Source organism: Nannospalax galili, unplaced genomic scaffold (assembly GCF_000622305.1).
Source record: "Nannospalax galili isolate Female #2095 unplaced genomic scaffold, S.galili_v1.0 scaffold168, whole genome shotgun sequence".
NCBI classification, from domain to species: domain Eukaryota; kingdom Metazoa; phylum Chordata; class Mammalia; order Rodentia; family Spalacidae; genus Nannospalax; species Nannospalax galili.
In genome coordinates, this window is record NW_008357649.1 from 439,142 (window position 1) to 464,995 (window position 25,854).

Below are 25,854 nucleotides of genomic sequence, written 5' to 3' on the forward strand. Positions count from 1 at the left end.
CATCTCTAATCTCTATGTATCTGATTATTACTAGTCACAATCATTTTCTGAGATCCACCTGAGCATGGATATAAAAATCATCAGATAGATTTTAATGGTAATGTGTTTTACTGCTACTAATTAACATGGAACAAATTTTTATGCTTCTTCCTCAAATATAACTCATTTTTTTAATTTATTGATTTTTTGTGTGTATTTCATACAGAACATCCCAAACAATCTTATTCATCTATATACCCACATCCCAAATGGCACCCTCCCATAGACCCCCCCCCAACCCCCTCAACTGGAGCCTATATACAGATGTTACTGTCCACTGTCAATGGGTCTATTTTTGTGACAGTACTATGTTGTTTTTATGACTGTAGCTCTGTAATTCAGTTTAAAGTTTGGTATAATAATCCCCCCAGCATTGCTCTTAGTATTCAAGGTTGCTTTGGCCATCTGAGGTCTTTTGTGCTTCCATGTGAATCTTAGAATGGTTTTTTAGAACTCTGTGGAGATGATTGGCATTGCATTGAATCTATAAATGGCTTTTGGTGGGATGGTCATTTTCACAATATTAATTCTTCCAATCCATGAACATAGGAGGTCCCTTCCATCTTCTGATGTCTTCCTCAGTCTCTTTCTTTAAAGAAAATTTTCTTTGTAGAGCTCTTTAATGTCTTTGGTCAGGTTTATTCCAAGGTATTTTATTTTTTTTTGTGGCTATTTATTGTGAAGGAGAGTGTTTCCCTGTGCTCTTTCTCTGATTGCTTGTTATTGGTATATAGAAAGGCTACAGACTTTTGTAGATGAATTTTGTAACCTGCCACTTTACTGTACATGTTACTAATTTCTAGGAGTTTTCTGGTGGAATTTTTGGTGTCTCTTAGGTATAATACCATATCATCTGCAAAAAGGGACAATTTGATCTCTTCTTTTCCAATTATTACTGCTTTATTTTCCTTCTCTTATCATATTACTCTTGCAAGAGTTTCAAGCACTATGTTAAAAAGCAGTGAAGATAGTGGAAAGCCTTGCCTCATTCCTGATTTTAATGGAAATGCTTCCAGTTTTTCTCCCTTTAGAATGATGTTGGGTGTGGGTTTGTTTTATATGGATTTAATTATGTTGAGGTATGTTCCTTCCAGTCCAATTCCCTCTAGGACTTTGAACATAAATGTATGTTGAATTTTGTCAAAGGCCTTCTCTGCATCTATTGAGATGACTATGTGGTTCATGTCTTTGAGTCCATTTATATGATTAATGACATTCATATATTGAACCATCCCTGCATCTCTGGGATAAAGCCGACTTGATCATGGTGGATGATCTTTTTGATGTGTGTCTGTATGTGGTTTGCAAGTATCTTGTTGAGCATTTTTGCATCTATGTTCATTAAGGATATGGGTCTGTAGTTTTTTGGTTTTTTTTTTTTTTTGCTTGCGTCTTTACACTCTTTGGGTATTAGAGTGATGCTGGCTTCATAGACCAAACTTGGGAGTTCTCCCTCTGTTTATATCATTTTGAATAATTTAAGTAGTATTGGTTGGAGGTCTTCTTTAAATGGTAGAATTCTGCTGTAAATCCATCTGGGCCTGGGATTTTTTTAGTTGGGAGGATTTGTATTACTGTTTTCGATTTCCTTATATATTATGGGTCTGTTTATATTGTTGATCTCTTCTTGGTTTAACTTTGGTGGTTTCCATGATTTTAAATATCCATCCATTTCTTTTAGATTTTCAAATTTAGTAGCATATAGGTTTTTAAAAATATTCCCTTATAATGTTCTGGATCTTTTTGGTGTCTGTTGTGATGTTTCCCTTTCATCTCTGATTTTGTTGATTTGGATTTGCTCTTTCTTTCTTTTGGTTAACTGAGCTAGCAGTCTGTCAATCTTGTTTTTCTTTTCAAAGAACCAGCTCTTGGATCTGTTGATTCTTTGTATTCTTTTCTTTGTTTCTATTTCATTAATTTCTGCTCTGATTTTTGTTATTTCTTCTCTTCTGCTGGGTTTGGGTTTCATTTGTTCTTGCCTTTCCAGTGCCTTGAGTTGCAGTGTTTAGGTCATTTATTTGGGCTCTTTCTAATTTTTTAATGTAGGCACTTAGAGCTATAAGCTTCCCTCTAAGTATTTCTTTCAACATGTCCAAGAGGTTCTGTTGTGTTGTGTTGTCCTTTTCATTTAGTTCCAGTAATTTCTTTCTTTCTTTCTTAATTTCTCCTTTGACCCACTCATTGTTTAGGAGTGTGTTGTTTAATCGCCATGAGTTCATGTAGTGACTAGGGCTTTGTCCAGTGTTGATTTTGAGCTTTATTACATTGTGGTCTGATAGAATGCATGGAATTATTTCAGTCTTTTTGTATTTGTTGAAGTTTGTTTTGTGCCCCAGTATGTGGTCAGTTTTGGAAAAGCTCCATGGGGTGCTGAGTAGGATGTCTCTCTGTTAATTCTCTGTCCTGTTGACCTATCTAATGGAGACAATGGGGTACTGAAATCCCCTACTATTAATGAGTTGGGATTAATCTGGGTCTTAATGTCCTGTTGTACTGTTTTTATGAAGTTGGTTGCACCAGAGTTTGGTGAATACATGTTCATGTTTGTTAGTGCCATTTGCTTGGTATATTTTTTTTTCCATCCTTTCACTTTGAGATAGTGTCTGTCCTTGAAAGTGAGATGAGTTTCTTGAAGACAACAAAAAGATGGGTTTTGTTTCTTAATCCATTCACCTATTCTTTGTCTTTTGACTGGGGAGTTCAGTCCAGTGACATTTAAAGTTACTAATGAAAGATGTGTATTAATTCCTGTCATTTTTATTTCTGTTCACAGTCTTGGTGTAGCTATGCATTTCTAATTATACCTTCATTAAGTTTCTTTTCATAACCCCTTGGGTATAGTCATTCCTTTCTTCAGCTCTTGTGTTGCTTCAAGAACTCTCTGAAGGGCTGGTTTTGTGGACATGAATTCTTTCAGTCTATTTATGTCCTGGAAGATTTTTCTTTCCCCTTCGTCTATAGCAGACATTTGGGCTCAGTAAAGTAATCTGGGTTGGCATCTGTGGTCATGTAGAACTGGGAATGCTTTGGTCCAGGCTCTTCTGGCTTTCACAGTTTGCACTGAAAAGTCAGGTGTAGTCCTGAAAAATTTTCCTTTATATGTGACTTGTTGGTTTTCTTTTGCAGCTTTCAGTATTCTTTGTATTGTATGTTTAGTGTTTTTACTATGATGTGCCATAAGCAGTTTCTTTACTGGTCCTGTCTATTTGGTGTTCTATATGCTTCTTGTATTTGTATGGGCATGTCTTTCTTTAATTTTGGGAAATTCTCTTCTGCAATCCTGTTGAAGATCTGGCCCATACCATTATCCTGAGGTTCTTGTCCTTCCTGTATGCCTATGATTCGTAAGTTTGGTCTTTTTATGGTGTCACACAGTTCCTGCATATTCCATTCTTGTGTTTTCTAAAATTTTTCATAATTTTTGCTTGAGTGGTCTAATTTGTCCATTTTATCTTCCAGTCTTGATATTCTGTTTTCCATTTCATTCATCCTATTGGTGAGGCTTTCTCCTGTTGTTTCTAATTGACTTTCTGAGCCTTTCACTTCCTTCTTCATTTTGGCCTGAGGTTTCTTCAATATTTCTAACTCTTCTGAATTCATTCAGAAGTTTATACCTATCTTCTTTCAGTTCTTTGATTTCTTTGTTTGTGTGTTCTTTAAATTTACTGAATTTTTTAATCATATTTATAATTGTTCTTTTGAGTTCCATGTCCTGTGTTATCTCTAGGGAGTTCTCATTGTACCTAGAAGACTATTGGTACTTGGTGGGGATATATTATTTTGTTTTTTCATGTTATTATTTTTTTCGCTGTGACTTTGACATGTGGATTTCTTCTGTAGTTTGTTATTCTTGTGTGACACTTAAGCCTTCTTTTGTTGAGTTTAAGCCTGCTTCTTTTTGTAGACTTTATGTGCCTTTGTGTTTTACTTGTTGGACATGAAAAGCTGTTGGTATAGGCATTTTATATTGGAGTGGCCAAATTGCTTTCTTCTTCAGGAGTTCCCCCAGAGGCCCAAGTCAAATGCTCTTAGGCTTTCTCCTAAGGTCTGGATTCCTCCAGGAAAGATGCTGGCCTCAGCAATTTGAGGGCTGGTGTGGTCTGGGAACAGGGCCCAGGAAAGATGCTGGCCCTCAGGGATGCATAGGGAAGTGGGGGCAAGAAGAGGCCCGAGGGCTCCTGGGGACTGCAGGGAAGAATTAGGTTGGTCTGGATGCAACAGATCAGGAAGCAGTGGGGATTCTGGGCTAAGAGGTCAGTGCACAGGTCTGAGGTATCACGACAAGAGATGGGCCTGTGCCCCTGCTAGGCGGAGAGATGGGGTGGGGCAGCTGGGAAGGTGAATGAGGCTGGGGGAGTCAAGGCACAGTGGGCGCAGCCAAATTTACCCAGGCAAGCTGCTGGCTCCAGGAAGCTGTGGGGTTGGGCCACCCAGAGATGCAAGAGGAGGTGGGGACTAGACGGAGGAATTAGCTTGGTTTGGATACAAAGGATCAAGTAGCAGTGGAGAGTTTGGGTCAAGAGGTCAGTCCAGAGGTCTGGGGTGCCAAGACAAGAAATGTCCCATATGAATTTTTGGATGTTTTTGTGAGTATTTTGATTGGCATTGGCATTGCTTTTGTTAAGATGGTCATTTTCACAATATTAATTCTATCATCCCATGAGCATGGTAGGTCCTTCCATCTCCTCTATCTTTTTATTTAAAGATTTGATATTTGGGGGGCTGAAGAGATGGCTAAGCAATTAAGAGCACCAACTGCTCCTTGTAGAGGACCTGGGTTCAATTCCCAGCACCCAAGTGGAGATGAAAATGTTGAAATTCTTGGAACCTATGGGGTACATTCTTATTCAAACCACCACATTCCACTCCCTGACCCTATAGGCTGATGGCCATATAAAATAGAAAATGCATTTAGTCTATCCATAGTCTTTGCCAGTCTCAATACTATTCTAAAGTCCATAGTCCAAAGTCTCTCCTGAGACTTGGAGCTATCTCTTAACTCTAAATCCCTGTGAAATCAAAAGACAAATTACATACTCCCAAAATACAGTGGAAGCACATATACATTCCCATTCCAAAAGGGAGGAATAGCGGCATAGTGAGGAAATTCTGGATGAAAACAACCAGCCGGGCAAACACCAAATCCAGTAACTACACAGCTGACTTCTGGGACTTCACTTCCAAAGGGCTTAGATGCCCATCCTCTCCAGTTTTGCTGTGTGAAACATACATCTCTCTTTTGAGCTAGTACCACTCCTTGTATGCAGCTCTCCTTGGCAGATTTCTCACAGCTCTGGTGTCATGAATAACTTCTTGGGGTCTCCATTACCAACCAGGCTTCACCTTCACAGTTTCACTTCATGCAGTGGCCTATCAGGGCCTTCTTTATGCAGAGGCACCCCTGCTGCATACTGCCTGACCTTGGTGACTCTCTGAAACTGGGGAGGAAGAACTGTTGACCCCTTCACTCTTGCATCTTTCATGCCTATAAGCCAGCACCAGGTGAATGATACTGCGAGCAAGTTTGGGATTGACCCTGTCCTGCCTCATCCACTTTTGAAGCTTTTCTCTGCTGTGTATTTCTAGGAGTAGAAAACTTTTCACCTGTTGGAGGCTTAGCAGTGTGTGGTCTTGCCTGGAGGCACTCTGTCCATTGTTTAAGCACAAATCTTTAGGCCTCTCCTCAATCATTTAATCTCTTTATCAAAGGAATCCTTTCCTTCAGCACATGCCTTGACTCCAACATTAACTTTCCTAGTGCTCTTTTTCAACCCAGACCGTACATTGTTCATTTCTTTCTGCCCCATTTGCTATTTTCTGCTGTAGATCTGCATAATATCTACCATTAATAGCCACATGACTGTTTCTACATTAGGCTGCCTTGAAATTTCTGCCAAATAATTAGCCCATTGCTTTTCAACTTATCCTCAGGCAGGTTTTTTGTCTGGGGGCAGACTCCAATCAGACTCTTTGCTTAAGTCCTTTCTGGGACTACACTGTTTTCAGCACTACTTTCTTCTAGGTGCCTACTAGAATGACCTCTTAAGCTCTACTTACAGCAACCAACTGCTTTTGTAGCCCAAACTTCCAAAGTCTTCCACATTCTTCTAAAAACCCACGTGGTCAGGTTCTTCACAGTCAAGAAACCACTCTCTGGTGCCAACTACTGTCTTAGTCCCTTTTCTGTTGCTGTGATAGAAACACCATGACCAAGGAAACTTATAAAAGGAAGACATTATTTAGCTTACAGTTCCAAAGGGGTGAAAGTCTATCATGTCAGGGAGGCATGGCAGTAGAGGTGGCTGGCATAGGAGCAAAAGCTAACTTTCACATCTTCAAGCAGGCATAGGAAGCAAAGCAGAATTAATTTCAATTTTTTTTTTTTGTATTTGTTGAAGTTTATTTTGCATCACAGCATGTGATCAGTTTTAGAGAAACTTGCATGGGCTTTGTGTTTGTGCTTGGGTGCAATATTCTGTAGATGTCTTTTAGGTCCATTTAATGTTTGATGTCATTTAATTCAGCTGTATCTCTGTATGTTCTTTTCCCAGTTGACTTGTCTATTGGAGATGGTGGGGTGTTGAAGTCACCTACTGTTACTATGTTGGGGTTAATCTGTGTTTTATAGACCTGTAATACTGCTTTTATGAAATTGGGTGCACCAGAGTTTGTTGCATATATGTTCATGACTGTAATGTCTTCTTGGTCAATTGTTCCTTTGATTAGAATCAGGTGACCTGGTTTATTTCTTCTGATTAGTTTTAATTTAAAGTTTATTTTGTCAGTTAGTAAAATTGCAACATCTACTTGCTTCTTAGAGCCTTTTGCTTGGAACATTTTTTTCCATCCTTTCACTCTAAGGCAGTGTCTATCCTTGAAGTCGAGATTAGTTTCTTGAAAACCACAAAAAGATCGATTTTCTTTCTTGATCCATTCCACTAGCCTGTGCCTTTTGATTAGGGAGTTGAGGCCATTGATATTTAGAGTTATTATTGAAAGATGTATTACTGTCATTTTAATTGGTTTGTGTTCTTGGTTCTATTTGTGTTTCTGTAGTTATACTTTCCTTTGTTTTCTTTCTACAACCTCTTGGGTGTCCTCATTCCTATCCTCAGTCCTTTGTATTGCTTTGAATATTCTCTGTAGGGCTGGTTTGGTTGAGATGTATACTTTCAGCCTTTTCATGGCATGGAAATTTTTCCATTTCTCTTCAACTGTGATGGATAGTTTTGCTGGATAAAATATTCTGGTTGGCATCTGTTGTCATTTAGAACTGGGAATACCTTGGTCCAGGTGCTTCTAGGTTTCATAGTTTGCATTGAAAAGTCAGCTGTAATTCTGATGGGGTTTCTTTATATGTAACTTGTCATTTTTCTCTAGAAGCTTCCAGTACCTTGTCTTTGTTATGTACATATAATATTTTTACTGTGATATGTTTATGTTCTGGTCATGTCTAATTGGTGCTGTATGTATTTCTTGAATAGGTTCCTTAATTTAGGGGTGTTTTCTTCTATAATCCTGTTGAAGATTTGGTCAATGCCATTGGCCTGAGATTCTTCTCCTTCCTATATGCCTATGATATGTAGATTCAGTCTTTTCATGTTGTCCCATATTTCCTCCATATTCTATTACTGTGTTTTTAAAAATTTTAGAGTCTTTGCTTAAGGAATCCAGATCTTCAACTTTGTTATTCAGTCTTGATATTTTGTTTTCTGTTTCATTCATTCTGCTTGTGAGACTTTCTCCTGTTGTTTCCAATTGTCACAATACCTTGTTATTTTTGGTTTAGGTTTTCTTCAATATTTCTATCTCTCTTATGAATTTACTTTTTAAGTCCTGCATTGTTTTCAATATTTCATTAAGCCACATATTTGTATATTCTTGAGCTTCCATCACAAGTTTATGCCTATCCTCTTTCAGTTCTTTAGTTGTTTGTGTTTTCTTTCAGTTCTTTGATCATGTTTATAATTGTTTTCTTAACAATGGGGTTCCTCAGGGTGATTCTCATTGTACTACACTTCTGTAGGATTGGTGGATCTTGCTGGGGACATATTCTCTTGATTTTTCATATTATGTGTGTTTTTGTATTGCTATTTTGGCATATTGATGTCTTTTGTTTGTTGTATGTCTAACAGGAAATTCTGTTCTTCCTCTGTTTATTTGAGTTTTGGTTCTATTTATATTGCTGATGTACCTGGGTTGCTTTTTGCTCAGGTATGACATGTTAGTTGTTGTGTGCTTCAGGTTCTCACAGGACATTAGGCTGGTCTTGTTAGTAAACAGGTCAGGGTAGTAGGCAGAAAGGGTAGGAGTCTCATCTCAGGAATCCAAGGCAAGGTGAGGTTGGGGACAGCCTGTGGAGAGGCTATCAAACTAGGTAAGGAAGAAGACTGGTTTTGGGAATCCCAGGCAAGGTGGGGGTGGGGACAGCCAGGGTAGAAGGCTTGTCTCAGGAGTGCAAAGGCAGGGTTGGTGTGGGGACAGCTTGTGACTTGAAAACTGAGCTGGTCTGAGTATGGGGATCAGGAAACATTGGGCAGGTCTGGGCTAAGAAGGTAGTCCAGAGATCTCTGACCCAAAGATCAAAAGTGGGCCTGTGCCCAAGGCTAGAGGGAGAACAGGCAGTGGGGACTGGGAAACTGGAGTTGCTTAGTCCATAGGGGAATCAAGGCGCTGTGGGTGGGATCAAAGACTTACAAGGGAAGAAGACTCGTCTTAGGAATCAAATGAAAGTCTTTATATTTGTGATTTCATATAATTTCAACATTTCCTTATTATGATTGTTAATCTTTTGTGTAATTGTTTTCTAGTACCTAATATTTCCATTTAAAAAGTATTATAACACGGGGGGGGGGGAGGCTGGAGAGATGGCTCAGTAATTTAAGAGTACTGGCTGCAGCAGGGCGGGGTGGCACACCCCTTTAATCCCAGCACTCAGGAGGCAGAGGCAGGCGAATCTCTGTGAATTCAAGGCCAGCTTGGTCTACATAGTGAGTTCCAGGCCAGCTGAGGCTGCAGGGAGACCCTGTCTCAAAAAGACAAAAAATAAAAATAAAAAAATAAAAAATAAAAAGCACTGGTTGCTCTTGCACAGGACTCAGGTTCAGTTCCCAGCACTCACATGGTGGCTAACAACCACATAACCCCAGTTGTCGGGGGATCTGATGCCCTTTTCTGGTTTCCACAGGCATTGCATGACATGGTTGCACTTACAAACATGTAAGCAAAACACTCATAAAAGAAAAATAAGCCAGTGTGGTGGTGCACACCTTTAGTCTCAGCACTCAGGAGGCAGAGGCAGGTGGATCTCTGAGTTCAAGGCCAGCCTGGTGTACATAGTGAGTTTCAGGCCAGCTAGGGGTACAGAGAAACCCTGTCTCAAAAAGACAAAAAAAAAAAATAAAAATAAGTTTTTTAAATGAAAAAATTATAGCATGAAAAAGAAACAGTACTTTTTACCCATTTAGAAAGACCTATTCCCTTTGTTCTTGGCCCTTTCCTTTATATGTATGACTTACATTGTGCAGTGCTCTCAGGGCATTGCTGAAAGATGGTGGTCTGTTTCCCCTATGTCTTGGACAGTACTTTCCATCTGGAAAATGCTTGGTAAGTGTCTGACTGTGGAAGAAACATTGCTCATATTTACTACACATGAGCATAAGATTTGTAATAGATCATTAATACTTTATCAATAGAGAGGACCTTAGGAAGAGGATGAGAGAAAGTGGAGGGAAAAATGTGATAAGAGTATAGTATATACATGTAAGAAACTGTCAAAGAATAAATTAATAAGAAATACTACATCAATACAGAATTTCAACTATAATTCTCTATATAGATGCTATGTCCCTTCAGTTTTTTTAATTGATAGCTGTATAGTATATGTATAAGAATATATCTACATGTTTTTGCAAAAATAAGATCACAGTAATTACTTTTTCTTTTAAAACTAGAGTTTTTTACTGTTCTTGATTAAAATTTTTGCTATTAAGTGGAATTTACTAATAATTTTTAAATAAAAGATTTAGTTTTAAATAGATTTAATTTCAGAATATTGCAGGTTTTTTTTTTTTAAGCATAAACTAGTTTTAGTTTATAAAAGAGACTCCATAACATCTGAGGTTGATAGCCATTTGTATCATTTAGGTAAAGGTTCTTTCTTGCTTAATTTAATGTTTTGTTTTAGGTGAAGCATCTCCTGGAGTCGTTCCACAGTATAAAGAAAGGATACCTTCTGTCACTCATAGTCCAGAGATAATGGATTCATTGGAACTAAGACCATTTTCCAAACCAGAAATAGCACTGATAGAAGCCTTAAGGTTTTTAGCTGATGAAGACTGGTAAGTTAACAACCATCTTTTTTATACTATACATAGTCTAGGTGAAGATTATTTTGATTCTTAGGCATCTAAGTCTTTTGAACTTATTAACAGAGCTGAACTCTGGCCCAAATATAATTATAGTAATAGTTCTGTTTCATATACCATAAAGATATAATTTAGCTTCACTATGAGTTATACAAACCCTTTGGCATTGGAGTATATATCTCACAGTTCTTATATCTATCTATATCTAACAATCTTAGAAACATATAAAGAATTAAAAAAAAAATCCCAAATCCTGGAAAACACTTGTCAGTGACTGTCCCTCTTGTTTAAGGTGTAATGTCTGCCAGCTGCCTTTTTCTCTTTTCTCCCTGATTCCTTCCAAATCTCTTATAGTCCCATTGTAAAACTCATGATCACTTTTGCCTCTGCCTAGAGTATGCTATCAACAACAAAATGTGCCATTGAACTTGGGGTGTAGCTCAGGGGTACTGTGCCAGGCCTCCAAACTGATCCCCAGCACCAAAAAAAAAAAAAAAAAAAAAAAAAAACAAAAACCCTACTATAACTTATATCTCCTATTTTTAAAAAATCTTCTGTATTTATTTTTTCAATTTCTCACTCTTCTCAGCCCATTGTTTTTAAAATAAAGTTCTGCAAAAAGTAACTCATTATTTCTACTTTTCTACCCCATGTTCTCTTTTCAGCCTTTGTTAATTGGCTTTCAATCAGATATCACCTCCTAGAGCTATAGTCACTATTTTGCCAAATCTACACAGTTCATTTCTTGGTCCTCTTGTTCAGTTTTGATATCCATTTTGTCTTGATAGAATTTTTCATTATGCCTTAGCAAATTCAGTCTCTTGGATCTTTTCCTGCTATAATATATTTTCTGACTGTTTTTCTTCTATTAAAGTAGAAGAAAATAGAAAGTAAACCTGAAAAGTTAGAGGCATTGTGGAATTTAGTCTTCTAGTCTTCTCTAATCTACCTTTGTAGATCAAGGACAATCTTTTCCTGCCAGTCATTTTCTGTGAAGAGTAAATATTTTAGATGTCAGATGTCTCTGTTGTGAATACTCAACTCTGATGTTGCATTGCAAAAGCAGTCTTACAGAGTTTTAGTTTTGACAAGCTGATCTGGAGAACAGCTTGGAGCTAGAGCTCAGCTGTTAAGAATGCATACTGCTCTTGCAGAGGACCCAAGTTTGGTTCCCAGAACCCACATTGGACAGCTCACAACCACCTGTAACTCCAGCCCTATGGCGTCTGTTGCCTTCTTTTGGACTCTGTGAACACCTGCACTCTCACGGGCTTACACATAAACATATAATTAAAATAATTCTAACAAAATTCTAAAAATTATCAAGCATGCAAAGAAACAGGAAAGAAAATGAAAAGCAAATAGTTTTAAATTAACACAAAAATGGCACATGATAGGGGCCTGGAGAGATGGCTCAGGGGTTAAGAGCACTTGCTGCTCTTGCAGAGGATCAAGGTTCTATTCCCAGCACCTATTTGATGGTTCAAAACTGTAACTCCAGGAGATCTAACATCTTCTAGCCTCCTTGGGTACTAAGCACACATGTGGTACATTTATTTACATGCATGCAGGCAGAACACTGCATAAATAAATCCTTTTAAAAATGACACATTATTTAGTCCCAGCACTTGGGAGGCAGAGGCAGGTGGATCTCTGTGAGTTCAAGGTCAGCCTGGTCTACATAGCGAGTTCCAGGCCAGCTGGGGCTACAGGGAGACCCTATGTCAAAAATACCAAAAAAAAAAAAAAAAAAAAAAAAAAAAAGACACATGATACATTTTATAGACAAACACATTATAACTATTCCCTGTATGAGACTAGAGGGAAAAACTGAGCAAGTAAAGACATGCAAAGGATTTAAGAAGCACAAATATATTATGTGCAGATGAAAGCTATAGTGTTTGGATAAGAGATTCGGTGAATGGGAGTACAGACAATTAGTCATGGCAGAAGAAAAGATTAATGATTCTGAAAACATGCCCAAAAAACTAATAAGAAAACTGAAAAGACAGGTTGAGGAAATTGCTCAGTGGGTAAAGCACCTGCCACCCAAACATGAGGACCAGAGTTTGGATCTTCAAGCACCCATGTAAGTGCCAGGCAGTTATGGGGGCCCACCAATAACCCAGTGCTTAAGAGGCATTGGAGATGGGGATCCCTGCACCTAAGCTCACTAGCTAGATAGCAAAATTGGCAAGCTCTGGGTTCAAGTGAGGGGCCCTGCCTTAATTTATGAGGTAGAGAGTAATTAAAGACACCCAGTGTCAACCTCTGTGACCACACATATACCCACACATCTGCCCTCACACATACACAAATGTGCCAGCCTACATGTAAGGCTACTATTTTAAAAAACAAGGGAGCTGGAGAGATGGCTCAGTGGTTAAGATCACTGGTTGTTCTTGCAGAAGACCTGGGTTCGAATCCCAGCACCCACATGGCAGCTAACAATTGCCCGTAACTCCAGTCCCAGGGGATCTGATGGCCTCTCTGACCTCTGAGGGCATTGCACGACATGGGTGTACTTACCTACATGCAGGCAATACATGCATACACATAAAATAAAAATAAAAAACAACAACAGCAACAAAAACCCAAATGAACAATGGACTGGTGAGGTGTCTTGGAGGGTGAAAGTGCTTGCCATGTAAGCCTGAGCACTTGAGTTTGATCCAAGAGTTTTGATCTGTACAAGGAGAGTATCTAGTCCCAAAGGCTGTGCTCTGATCACCACATGTGCTCATACTCATACTCAAGTACACATACGTGCGCACACACACAGGGAGCACAATCTTACCAACTAAAGAAATTCTTTCATACCTCACATTCTTTAAATCTGTAAGATGAAAGCCATCAAATTTGAAATGTTACTCCTCATACCATCTGAGTCCCACCCTCTTACTGTTAGTATCCAACACTTCATCTGACTCTTTAAAAGCCAGATAATGAAAAATAAATACAAATTACAGAAACAACTAATAGTTCTCACTGCTTTGGGTCATTTATTCTCCAATAAGCTAATTACTGGCTGTTTTTCTTCCATTTTTCTTTTATTTTATTGCTTTTTACAACTCTTGCTCGTTATTTCTTTACTATCCAGGAAGACATTTTACTAGGGGAGAAATGTTCCTTTACTTTTAGAAAAAGTTGGCTGAGCTTGACTTTGACTGTTAACTGTGGATTTGGATATTAAAAGATTTTTATATGGACTTTTGAGATTCTTAATAAAGAAAAGTAGCTACAGTCTCTTTACTGGCATGAAAAAATTTTGTCATTTATTTTTCCACAGGGAGAAGAAAATTGAGGGGCTGAATTTTATTCGATGTTTAGCTGCTTTTCATTCTGAGCTATTGAACACAAAGTTACATGAAACAAATTTTGCAGTAGTTCAAGAGGTAATATTTTTGAGAATTACTTAAATAATAATGCACCATATTTATTTGATCTTTACTTTTTTTTTGTCTGATAGGTTTTCTCTGTAGCTCCAGCTGACCTGGAACTCCCTATGTAGACCAGGCTAGCTTCAAACTCACAGAAATTTGCCCATCTCTGCCTTCCCAAGTGCTGGGATTAAAGGCATGCACCACCATGCCTGGCTTTACATGATTTAAGTATACTTATATGCAAAGCAGAACATTTTTAACTTGTAATATTTGACAAATTATTAGATGTTGATTTTTATGTTATACAATAGTGCATAATCAAATATGTTACTTGATACTAAAACTCATTACAAAGTATAGTTACTGATTTTCTGACAGCATGTTGGGAAAATGTTTTAAAATTTTTTAGGTGAGAAATTTACGGTCTGGAGTGTCTCGTGCTGCTGTGGTCTGTTTAAGTGATCTTTTCACTTATCTAAAAAAGAACATGGATCAAGAACTAGATACTACAGTAAGAGTTTTATTGCACAAGGCTGGAGAATCAAATACATTTATAAGAGAAGATGTTGACAAGGCGCTTAGAGCTATGGTTCATAATGTAACCCCTGCACGTGCAGTCATTTCTCTTATCAATGGAGGACAAAGGTAATCTTCAAAATAATCTTCAAATGCTCTGAAACTAAAAATGAAATTGTCTGCAGTCCTGGGCATAGTGAGGAAAAAAAGCAAATTTCCTGTCAATAATTTCTCCATGATAAAAATAGTATTATATATTAAGCATAAAAAGAGCCATAATACTGTTTTCCTAATAATATTACATGCATTCACAGATTTAGAGCTAATAAATGTTAGCTTGTGCCAGTTTTCTTTTTAACTTTTGGTTAGGCTGGGACTTTTGGGTAAGATGGTAGTTTAGAAGCTGCCTCTGAGCCTGGTGTGGTGGTTCACTCTGGCAGTCTTATTTAGCACTGTAAGTGGATTGCCTCAATTAGAGGCCAGGCTAGGCTACTAGGGGGCTTCAGGCCAGCCTTTGCAACAAAGTTGAGACCATGTTTAAAACACAACCACCCTCACAACTTCAGTAAGAAGAATGTTCTAATTAGCTTCATCTGCTAACTTGACCCTGAGGGATTCCCCAGATCAGACTGGTCTGTGGATCAGCCCTCAGGAATCAGAGGCAGGCTGATCTCTATGAGATCAAGACCAGCCTGCTCCACATAATGACTTCCAGGCATGCTGGGACTAGGGAGACCCTGTCAAAAAAACAAAACAAAAAAACTGATCTGTGGTTCTGTTTGTGCCAGACTATCTTGATTGATTATTATGTGTCTCAGGCAGGGCTGCCCTCTACAGGCAGCACCAGCAAGAACGCTTGCTAAGGCCAGCGTTGGTGGTGTACACTTTTAATCCCAGGACTCAGGAGGCAGAGGCAGTTGGTTCTCTGTAAGCTTAAGGCCAGCCTGGTATCCAAAGTGAGTTCCAGGCCAGCTGGGGCTACAGGGAAACCCTGTCTCAAAAGACCCAAAAAAAAAGAAAAAGAAAAAAAAGCTTGCTGAGCATGACCACATACCTCCCTGGCTTCTACTTGAACTCCTGTTTGAGTTCCTGCTGTGACTTCATCAGTGATGGATTGTGATTGGATGTATAAGCCAAATAAACCCTGTTCCTCCGAGTTGCTTTTGGTCATGGTGTTTATCACAGCAACAGAAAGAACAACAAAAAGCCTTTCATGAGATGTAGCAGCTGCCTCTGTGTAAGCCTGTAAAGAAGTATCAAGATAAAAAAGAATAAACTGCCCTTATGAGAGAAAGAGCTGAAGAATATCAGAACACACTAAGATAGAGGGAAAGTAAAATGGATGGCTCAGAAAAGAATATTTAAAATGGTATCTATAAAGTGCCTTAAGGAGAAGCAGCCAGGAGAAGGGAGCCTAGCTACTCACGCTGATCATACTGGGTCAGGGTCAGAAGTAGCTGCCTTGGAGTTGCTGTCCCTCCTTAGACACGGGTGTCTAAGAATGGCAAACTGGAGAGAGATGAACTGCCATGATGGGAACCCGGGTCTGAACACATTGTGGGTGAAGAGGCAGCCAGAGCACAGTTGGCTGTGGAGACTGGCAGATGTATTCGACAGGAGCCTAAAGCTCAAATTCTCCATGAGGACCAGAGTGACTGCCTTGAAGAATATATGACAGGACCTCCACCACCACTTAGGCAACTGACAACACATGGACACAAGTATGCTGAACCTGGGCAGCCTTGTCTCTCCCTGCAAAGATTTTCAGTCAGAAACAATGAAACATTGGTGGAAAAACAAAACAACCAAGATCTAGCCAGGACGAAAACACAAGCATGGATAGACGTTCACATCTCCTCCTCAGAACCTCAGTCACACAAAGCCATGCTTAGAAAGCATGATCCCAACACACCAGAGGTGTGTGAAGCTGTTACTGGCAGGGGAGGTTGTCTAGAATGGTGAATTCCTGCAGAAAGCGTAGTCCCAACCAGAAACTCCTCAGCAGGAAGGACACGCTGATCTAGCCTGATCTAGCCTTGTGAACAAGCAGCCCTCCCTCCCAGCACCTGCAGAATCTGCTGCAAAGCACAGCTGAGGGGTGCAAGAAACCATCCGCATCTGTCGCCAGAGTTCTCTCTGGGTCTCTTGCACAATCAGACAAGCCGTATACTCTATTTTTATGTGAATTTATTATGGTTTATTGCCCTCGGGTAGGGAGGGGATAAATTGGGGAACTTATACAGAGATAAGGACTCTTACATTGGGGCTCAAGAAGCCGCTGGGTCAGATGCTCCGGCGCCCCGCCCATAGTCTCTATTAACTTTTGCCCACGCGTCTTGGGCCCGTAGTTTCGTCCCAGGTCAGTAAATGTCCCCTCTTGCATCCATGTGGGTGAGGCGCCGGGGCCATCTCTCCCTCCACATCCACCATGCTTGTTCCTCCCGGCTCCAGGCTTCAAGATGGCTCCCCGCAGCCCCCCAGTAGTCCCTCCTCCGGGGCAGGCCCCGCCCCTTGGAGGAACTAATCACCTGGGGACAGCATCCCAAGAAGAAAGAAATACTGAGAAAATGTTTTATATATCCTTTTATTTTTTAATTTATTATTTTTATGTGTATAAGTGTTTTGCATGCATGCTTGTAAGTGCTCCTGTGTCATACAGTGTCCACAGAGGTCAGAAGAATGTGTTGGATCCCCTGGAACTGGACGGTTGTTAGCCTCCATGTGGGTGCTGGGAATAGAACCTGGGTCTTCTGGAAGAGCAGCCAGTGCTTTTAATCGCTGAGCCATCTCTCCAGCCTCTTATTTTTTAAATTTACATTTTAACTTTTACTTCTTATGTGTATGATGTGAAAGTCCAAGGACAACTTTTGGGAATTGATCTTCTCTGTCCACTGTGAGTTCTGGGGATTGAACTCACGAGGTCAGGCTTGCATACACTGAGCCATTTTACTACCCATTTGTGTACTTAACTTGTTCTGTTCCTTTGTTTTAGCTAGTGTCATCTGAATTAGGCTTCTATGTCTTTTTCTACACCTATACTACTTTCTGTTATTTCTCTGCCTCTAATCTATGTTTTCCTATCATTCATGCTTTAGTATCTCTTTCCCATTTTTCCCATTCCTTCATGTTTTTATGTCTTAGGTACTAACACCCTTAGCTGTAGAAAATAATAAACTATATTTTTCTTTTAAAAAAAAAATTTATGGGGCTGGAGAGGTAGCTCAGTGGTTAAGAACACTGGTTGTTCTTGCAGAAGACTCAGGTTTGAATCCTAGCACCCACATGGCAGCTAACAACTGTCTGTAACTCCAGTCCCAGGGGATCCAACAGCCTCTTCTGATCCCCACAGGCATTGCACAACACAGATGCACTTACCTACATGCAGGCAATACACACACATCAATATATTTTTTTTTAAGTTAAAAAAAAAATTAGCCGGGTGTGGTGGTACACACCTTTAATCCCAGCAGAGGCAGAGGCAGGTGGATCTCTGTGAGTTCAAGGCCAGCCTGGTCTACATAGTGAGTTCCAGGCTAGCTGGAGATACAGGGAGACCCTGTCTCAAAAAGACAAAATATATATATTATTACTTTCATTTTATGTGTATGAGTGTATTGCCTGCATGTATGTAAGTGCATCCATGTCATGCAGTGCCCATAGTGGTCAGAAGAAGGCATCAGATCCCCTGGAACTGAAATTATGGACGGTTGTTAGGTGCCATGTAGGTATTGGGAATCAAACCGGGTCCTATGCAAGAGCAGCCAATGCTACAGCCTCATAAACTGTTTTTCTTAATACCCTTGTGTTGCCTCTGATCCTTATTGAGGGCACAAGTGAAATACAACAGGCTGTGAAGTCATTTATCTGTTACTGCAGTCAGCTTCATACTTAGCTAGTAACAGTGAACATCAGCCCAAGGAATACAGCTCACCAGAAAGACACATAAAATCAAACAAACATTCAGGAAAGAGGGGAAAATAAAAACTGGAGGACACACCTGCCCCAACACTTGCACAAGACTCAACAAAGCTCACAACTCTTCAGTTCTGAAAACAAAAGATAGTTACCTGAAATGCTAGAAATATCTGTAAACTGCTTTAAGAATGATCACAGGCCTTAAGAGTACTGAAATAAGAGGAAGAAGAAAGGAAAGCAATTCAGGATCCAGATAAGGAAGCTACTGAACTAAATGGAATGATTAGCAATTTTCAGAAGAAATTAAAAAACGTGAAGGAGACATTGGGCAAGGAAATGAAGGATCTGCAAAAGAGACAGGCAGAAATGCTGGAAATGAGAGAGGCAGCAGCTGGACACAATGGAAAGCATCCTCAAGAGACACAACCAAGCAGAGGGGACAGTATCGGGTAGAGGATGAGGTGGACGTCTTGAGATCAAATGAAGAAAAAAACATAGCATGACCACAGTTTCCAAGAACTTTACGATACATTTAAAAGATCAAACCTAAGAATCCATAGTATAGAAGATGAAGCTGAGGTAGATCTGAAGGCATAGACAGCTTATTGGATGCTCAAAACTAAAGAAAGAAATAGGGCTGGTGAGATGACTCATTGGTTAAAAGTGCTTGCCGTACAAGCTGGATGGCATGAGCTCAATCACCAGAAGGCACATAAGAAAGTGGTGGTGTCCATTTGTAATCCCAGCATTTCCATGGTGAGATGGGAGGTGGAAACAGGAGAATCACTTGGAAGCTTGTAGGCTAGCTAGCCTGGAATACTTAGCATAGTAGAAACAGCAAGGAGATCCTGCCTAAACAAGGTAGAAGGCAAGAACCAGCTCCCTAGAGTCACCCTCTGACCCCACATATGCACCGTGGCACCCTCACACCACCCACATGAAACAATAAAAAAGAAATAGAACTCTAAACACAAAAGGCATTTAGAACTTCAAGTAGATGTGGCCAGAGAAGTACCTCTGTATGACATGTCATAGTCAACATATCAAAATGTCATAATAAAACCCATTATGTATAATTAATAGATGCTGTCCTAGTTTGTTTCTTCATTGCTGTGACAAAACACTCTGACCACTACCAACTTGGGGAGGAAAGGGTTTATTTATCTTACATCTCCTGAGTCACAGTTCATCAGAGAGCCCAAGGTAGGAACTCAGGGCAGGAACCTGGAGGCAGGAGCTGGTGCACAAGCCATGGAGGAACACTACTTACTGGCTTGCTCCCCTGGCCCCTGCTCAGCCTGCTTTCTTATGCAGCACAGGCCCACCTGCCCAAGGATGGTACTACCCACAGTGGTCTGGGCCCTCCCACATCGCTCAACAATCAAGAAGGTGCCCCACGGACATCGCCACAGGCCAGTCCAATGAAGGAAATTCCCCAATTGAGGCTCCCTTAACCCAGATGTATCAAGTTGACACTAAAGCTATCCAGCACCGATGCTAATAAAAATTGTTAGAAATACAGAGCAGAGAAGCAATATTAAAAAGTGTAAGGAAGGGGCTGGCAAGATGGCTCAACTGACAAACGTTCCTGCCACCATACCGGATGACCTTAGTTTGAGACCCATGTGGTGCAAGAAGAGAATGAACTCCCACTAGCTATCCCAAGACCTCCACATTTGTACCATGGTCTCTTTCCCTCTCCTCCCCCTGTTTTTTTCAAAACTATGAAGGAAAAACACCAATACCCTCAAAGACAGGCATATGAGAGTAACGTCAGCTCTTTCAATGTCATCAGCAACCCTCAAAGCCTGGAAAGCATAAAATGATATATTTTCAGGCCTGAAAGTAAATATCTGCCAAGCAAGATTACTATATACAACAAAGTATTTTTTAAAACTGATGGAGAAATGAGGACATTTCAAGATAGGCACAAACTCAGGCAATTCATGACAATTAAGCTAGCAGTGTAGAAAATACTTAGAGAAGAACATCTCAGTCATGAGAACACATGAAAATATATTTCATGAGAGAAACATGTGAATGAGAGAGAGCTAGGAAAGAACCCAGCATGTTCATCACAGTCAACTAGCAAATCCCTAATATTAATAGGGGAGGAAGAAGAGGACTAACAGTAATCAAACCAAGCAGAACCAGTTAACAAAATCAGTAGAAGTTGCACGTTTCTCTCAATAATAATTTTTAAAAATATTTATTATTTTATGTATGTGAGTGTATTGCCTGCATGTATGTATGTGAGTGCGTGCACCCGTGCTGTGCAATGCCGCGGAGGTCAGAAGAGGGCTTTGGATTCCCCTGGAACTGGAGTTAAGGATGGTTCATAGGTGCCATGTGGGTGCTGGGAATTGAACCCGGATCCTCTGCAAGAGCAGTCAGTGAAGCACGGTTCAGAGCCGCCATGTGGGTGCTGGGAATCGAACCTGGGTCTTCTGTAAGAGCAGTCAGTGCTCTTAACCTCTGAGCCATTTCTCCAGCCCTTCTCTCAATAATAATTTTAAAAACAAATGGCCTCAACACCATTTAAAAGATTCAGACCAGAGTGGACATGGTGGCATACATACACTTTAATCTCAGAATTTGGGAGGCAGAGGCAGGCGAATCTCTGTAAGTTCAATGCCAGCATGGTCTACATAGTAAGTTCCTGATCAGCCAGGGCTAAATAGTAAGACCTTGTCTCAAAAAAATTAAGAAAAAAGAATAAAAGACAGAGACCAGTTGACTGGATTAAAGAGCAAAATCTGTCTTTTTACAGGAAGCATACCCGCTGGGAAAGATACAAATTAGGAGTCAAATGCACATCAACCTATTGAGCAAATGGAAATCAGAAGTAAGCTAGTATTAGCTATTCTGATAATTGACAGAGTTCCAGTCAGAAGTAGTCAGAAGAGTTCATGAAGATCAGTACATATTCTTAAATGGAACAATTGATCAAGAAGCTATAATAATTATAAATGTGCTTCATACTCCCAATTTCATAAAACAAATACTGAAAAAGAATGAAAGGCCAGATAGGTCCTGATATATTACAAGTAGGTGACTTCATTACCCGACTCAAGTATTTTATTTTTTTGGTCTTTTTGAGGCAGGGTCTCCCTGTAGCTGCAGCTGGCCTGGATTCTCTATGGAGACCAGGCTGGCCTCAAACTCACAGAGATCTGCCTACCTCTGCCTCCTGAGTACTGGGATTAATGGCATGCACCACCATGCCCGGCTTCCCCACTCAAGTCTTAAGATAGGCCATCCAAACTAAAAATGAACAATGAAACTTCAGAGCTAAACTTCAGCACACAAGATGACTCAGTGAGTAAAGGTACCTTGCCACCAAGCCTGACAACCTGAGTTATATGCCTGTGTCCCATGGTGGAAGGAGAGAGCTGACTCCTGAAAGCTGTCCTCTGATTTACAGAAATAGCTCCTCCACACATATACACATACACACACATGAGCACACACACTAATAATAAGTTGATGATGATGATGATGGTGATGATGATAATGATGGTGATGATGATAAACCTTAGCACAGACCAGTTGGATTAACAGCTACTTAAATAATGCTCCAATCAATAGGTAGGGAATACACATTCTGTGCAGCACTATACAGAATCTTCTCTAAATTTGATCACAACATAGTCCACAAAGCAAGTTCTAACAAATACAAAAGAACTGAAAGAATTTCTTGTGTCTTAACTTCTTGCAAAGTGATAGCTAATGAGAACCATTTGTCATTTTATCCTCAAGCTGTTGAAATCATTTAACTTTAAGACCATTGGAAAATTGTTGATGCATCACCTTAGTTTTGTTTGGTTGTGTTTCTTTGTAGCCATTTGCATATTGCAGTAAGAAGATGTACAGCCCAGCACTTAGCAGATGCAGTAGAATTTATGGAACCAGATCGTATTTTGTCTGGAACAAAAGATATGACTGAACGTTTATTGCCTGCTGCTGCTAAGTTTGCTCAAGACAGCTCACAAGAAACCAGGTGAATAATTGGTACTATTTTATTTATTATATATTATATATATTCATTATTATTTATTTATTTGCTAAGGTTTTTGTTTCGTTTTGTTTGGGGTTTATTTTTTTTTTCTTGTTTTGACAGGGTCTCCTTAGTCCCATCCCTCCTGGAGCTCACTGTGTAGACCAGGCTGTCCTTGATCTCCTTGATCTTACAGAGATCCATCAGCCTCTGTCTCCCTAGGGCTGGCATTAAAGGTGTGTGCCACCGTGCCCCAATGTAAGTTTTTCTTTTTTTAGTTAAAAAATATTTTACATTTATTTCTTTTGTGTGTGTAAATAATTCTGGGTGGTGAGAAATTAAGTCACAAAGCTGAACTTCATAGAAGTGACACAAAACCGTGATGAGCAGAAAAGTGGCAGAAGAACTTCATAGTGGGCAGAAGTCAGGTAATTTAGAGGAAAACAGTACATCTTAAAGCCAGCTAGATAAAAGGCAAGGAAATAGGTACACATGAAAAATGCAGGAATAACACATAACAGTTTTATTATCTCTTGAAAATGTATTTATGCTTAGAAAATCCCATGAATTTCTGGTGATCATTACAAATTTATGAAGATTAATAACAATCAGCAAAAGATGGCAAGATTGTTAATACATAAATAGCAGATTACCTACAGTGGTACAGAAAGTTTGGATTTAGTCAGGAGCTTAGGTTAAATTCCTAGTCTACATCACTATTTGTTTTTCAACAAGTTATTTAAACCTTACTAGTTTCTTTGTAAAATTAGGAAGGCTGCACTGCTGGGCGTGGTGGTGCACACCTTTAATCCCAAACTTGGGAGGTACAGGCAGGTGACTCTCTGTGAGTTGGAGGCCAGCCTAGTCTACATAGTGAGTTTCAGACCAGCTGGAGCTCAGGGAGACTCTGTATCAAAAAAACCAAAAACAACAAAAAAAGGAAGGTTATACATGTTAACCAACAGAGTCTGGACAAAATCTAAAATTTTCTGGCAATAGTATGAAAGATAATTTAAAAAGTGGAGAGAGGATCCAGAGTTCACAAAGGTTAAAGAAAATATCAATTCAATTTTTTAAAACATTTTAAGACAAAGATATCTATTACTCAGGCAATAAACCAAAAGCTAATACAGAGAATAAGTAGATTTTCTATTGCTTTGTAAGAAATTACCATAACTGTAGCATCTTAGGGTTAGTAGTTAGCTCAGAGTTCTTTACTTCAGAAGTCTAGCATGAGCCAACTTGGTTCCCTGCTCAGGATCCCACGTGGCCAAAATCAAGGTGATGAGAGAGAACTGGGCTGTTTTCTAGAGGTACTATTGAAGAATTTACTTCCAAACTAAATCAGTTTCTCCAAATTCAGTTTCATGAGATTGTGGACTAAGTGTCCCATTCCCCTAGTCCCATGCAGGGTCGTGGGTGGAAGGGCTCTTCCTCACTCCTTCAGACCACTTCCATTTTTTCCCATGCTACCCTCCACTTCAAGTTGGCAGAATTAGGTTGAATTACCCTCCTGTATAGAATTTATCTGACTTCCTGTTCTGTAAGTAGGCACAGAAAGCTTCTTTTTAAGAACATTTGATTAGATTAGGCCTATCCAGAAATGATACCTCATATTCACAAATTTCAGGGATTCAGGTAAGACATTTTTGAGGAACCATTTTAAGAAGTTCTGCATGCACCGTTAATGTTCAGAAATGTTCAGGAGAGCCAGAGTGGTGCATACCTGTATCCCAGGACTCAGAAAACTGAATCAGGCAGGAGGATCTCATGGTCAGCCTGGACTACTTAGCAAGATCCTGGCTCAAAAAAGCAAAACAAAGCACAATTCAAGAAGGTTAAATCATAGGCTAGTGGGGAAAAGAATTCTTAATGATTGTTAGTTGTGCATGTTTACTCTTTACTAACTCCACCCTTTTTTAATTTTTTATATTTTCTTTCTGTGTGGGAGTTAAACTTAACCAGAGTCTCATACATGCTGATATGAAAGTACTGTGCCAAGAATTATTTACCCAGCCTACACTAAGCCTTTCTTCTCATTCATCTTGTCATTATTTACAATTTTGAGATTACAATATGGGTACAGTTAATTTCTGGGTTTCACTATTGCTCACAGTTTATGGCTCTGCTATTTGTTTACTAGTTTGTTTCCTTTCCCATATTTCTAGGCCTTGTGGCAAACCTATACTCTTTAATATTCTAAGCTCAAAAGTAGAATTATCCTTGAATTTATAACCTGTCAGGGTATTCTTATCTGAATAGTCATAGATCTGTTCTGTTCTTGGGAAAGTTCAATTAACCCCAGCAAAACCATGTTCTCTGGACACATCCTCTTGTTTTCTTAGCAACTTCAATTTGCTACTCCACCCAAAAAGATAATGAATGAATGTGGATGTGCTTGAGAATTAACATATCAAAGCACCAAAAAAAATGACAGTGCACCTATCTCCATTGCACTCTGAAGATTGAGAAGGATGATTGACCTTGAATGAATGAGTTGTTCTATAACTAGGGATGAAAACACCAGATGGTCTGTTAAGATTAGTGTGGAGGCAAGCTTGTACTTCCTTAATTGAAGTTGGAAAAACCATTTTGAATAAACTTATGGGTGGGGATGGACTCTGGGACACAGTTTCAGAGACAGAGTTCCAGTATGAAAGTTCCAGCAGCACAGCTCCAGGAGAGAGACACAGTTCCAGGAGTGATATCTTGGGCCCACTCTTAAAAACTAAATTTAAGAGTCAGGCTTTTGTTTGGGTAATTATATTGGTGTAGAAATACTGCATCATACTATATAAGATAACCTCTGTCCTAAAGTATTTCCAATATACATTCTATGACATGCCTATTTTCTGTATTAGAAAGATGCTTTGGCTTCAGGTTTTATCCTAAAAGGATTTTTTTTTTTAAGTAAAAATTTTTATGTGTGTGAGTGTTACATGTTGTACAGTGCCTGTGGAGGACAGAAGGCAGCATTGGATTCCCTGGAACTGGAGTTACAGATGGTTGTTAGCTGCCATGTGGGTGCTGGGATTCAAACCCATGTATTTTGCAAGAACAGCCACTGCTCTTAACTGTTGAGCTATCTCTCCAGCCCCCAAATTTATTTTTATGTGTCTGAGTATTTTGCTTGCAGGTATGTAATTGCATCACATGCATGCAATGCCTGCAGAGACCAGAGAGGGCATTTGTTCCTTGGAACTGGAGTTACAGTTGTTAGCAGCTATGTGGGTGCTGGGAACTGAACCCGGGTCCTCTGGAATAACAGACTAGCCATTGAACCATCTTTCCAACCCCATTAAAGGATTACTTTTAGTTTTATCTAACATTATTCCATCATTTAACAGCATGTCAACACTAATTTTTCATCCAACATTGTTTGAAGTTTATATTTTAAATAACAGGATAGAATTTTGAAGAATGGAACCAAGGTAAGTTTGAACTAGGAAATGAGATAATGAGTTAGAGATACAGTATATAAAGATTAACTTGGACTAGATAGAATGGCAGGTGGGCAGCAAAAGGTCAGTAAGGAGGCCAAGACAAAGGTCAGCTTTTCCTGGGTCATAGTTCTGCCAAATGCAGGCTTAAATAATATGGACCCTGGCTGTATTTAAAATTTTTTTAAAATGTGCAT

General features: G+C 39.5%; 1 protein-coding gene across 4 annotated transcripts in view; it reads left to right on the forward strand.

The window, feature by feature from the left end:
- Togaram1 (TOG array regulator of axonemal microtubules 1) overlaps positions 1 to 25,854 on the forward strand; it is a 95,819-nt gene that overhangs the window by 54,175 nt on the left and 15,790 nt on the right. For all 4 annotated transcript variants that reach the window (XM_008855536.3, XM_008855534.2, XM_029557423.1 and 1 more), the window contains 4 exons: positions 10,226 to 10,379; positions 13,696 to 13,801; positions 14,199 to 14,434; positions 22,062 to 22,220. In XM_008855536.3, coding sequence (XP_008853758.1) covers positions 10,226 to 10,379; positions 13,696 to 13,801; positions 14,199 to 14,434; positions 22,062 to 22,220 — 655 coding nt within the window. The remainder of the gene's footprint in view (positions 1 to 10,225; positions 10,380 to 13,695; positions 13,802 to 14,198; positions 14,435 to 22,061; positions 22,221 to 25,854) is intronic.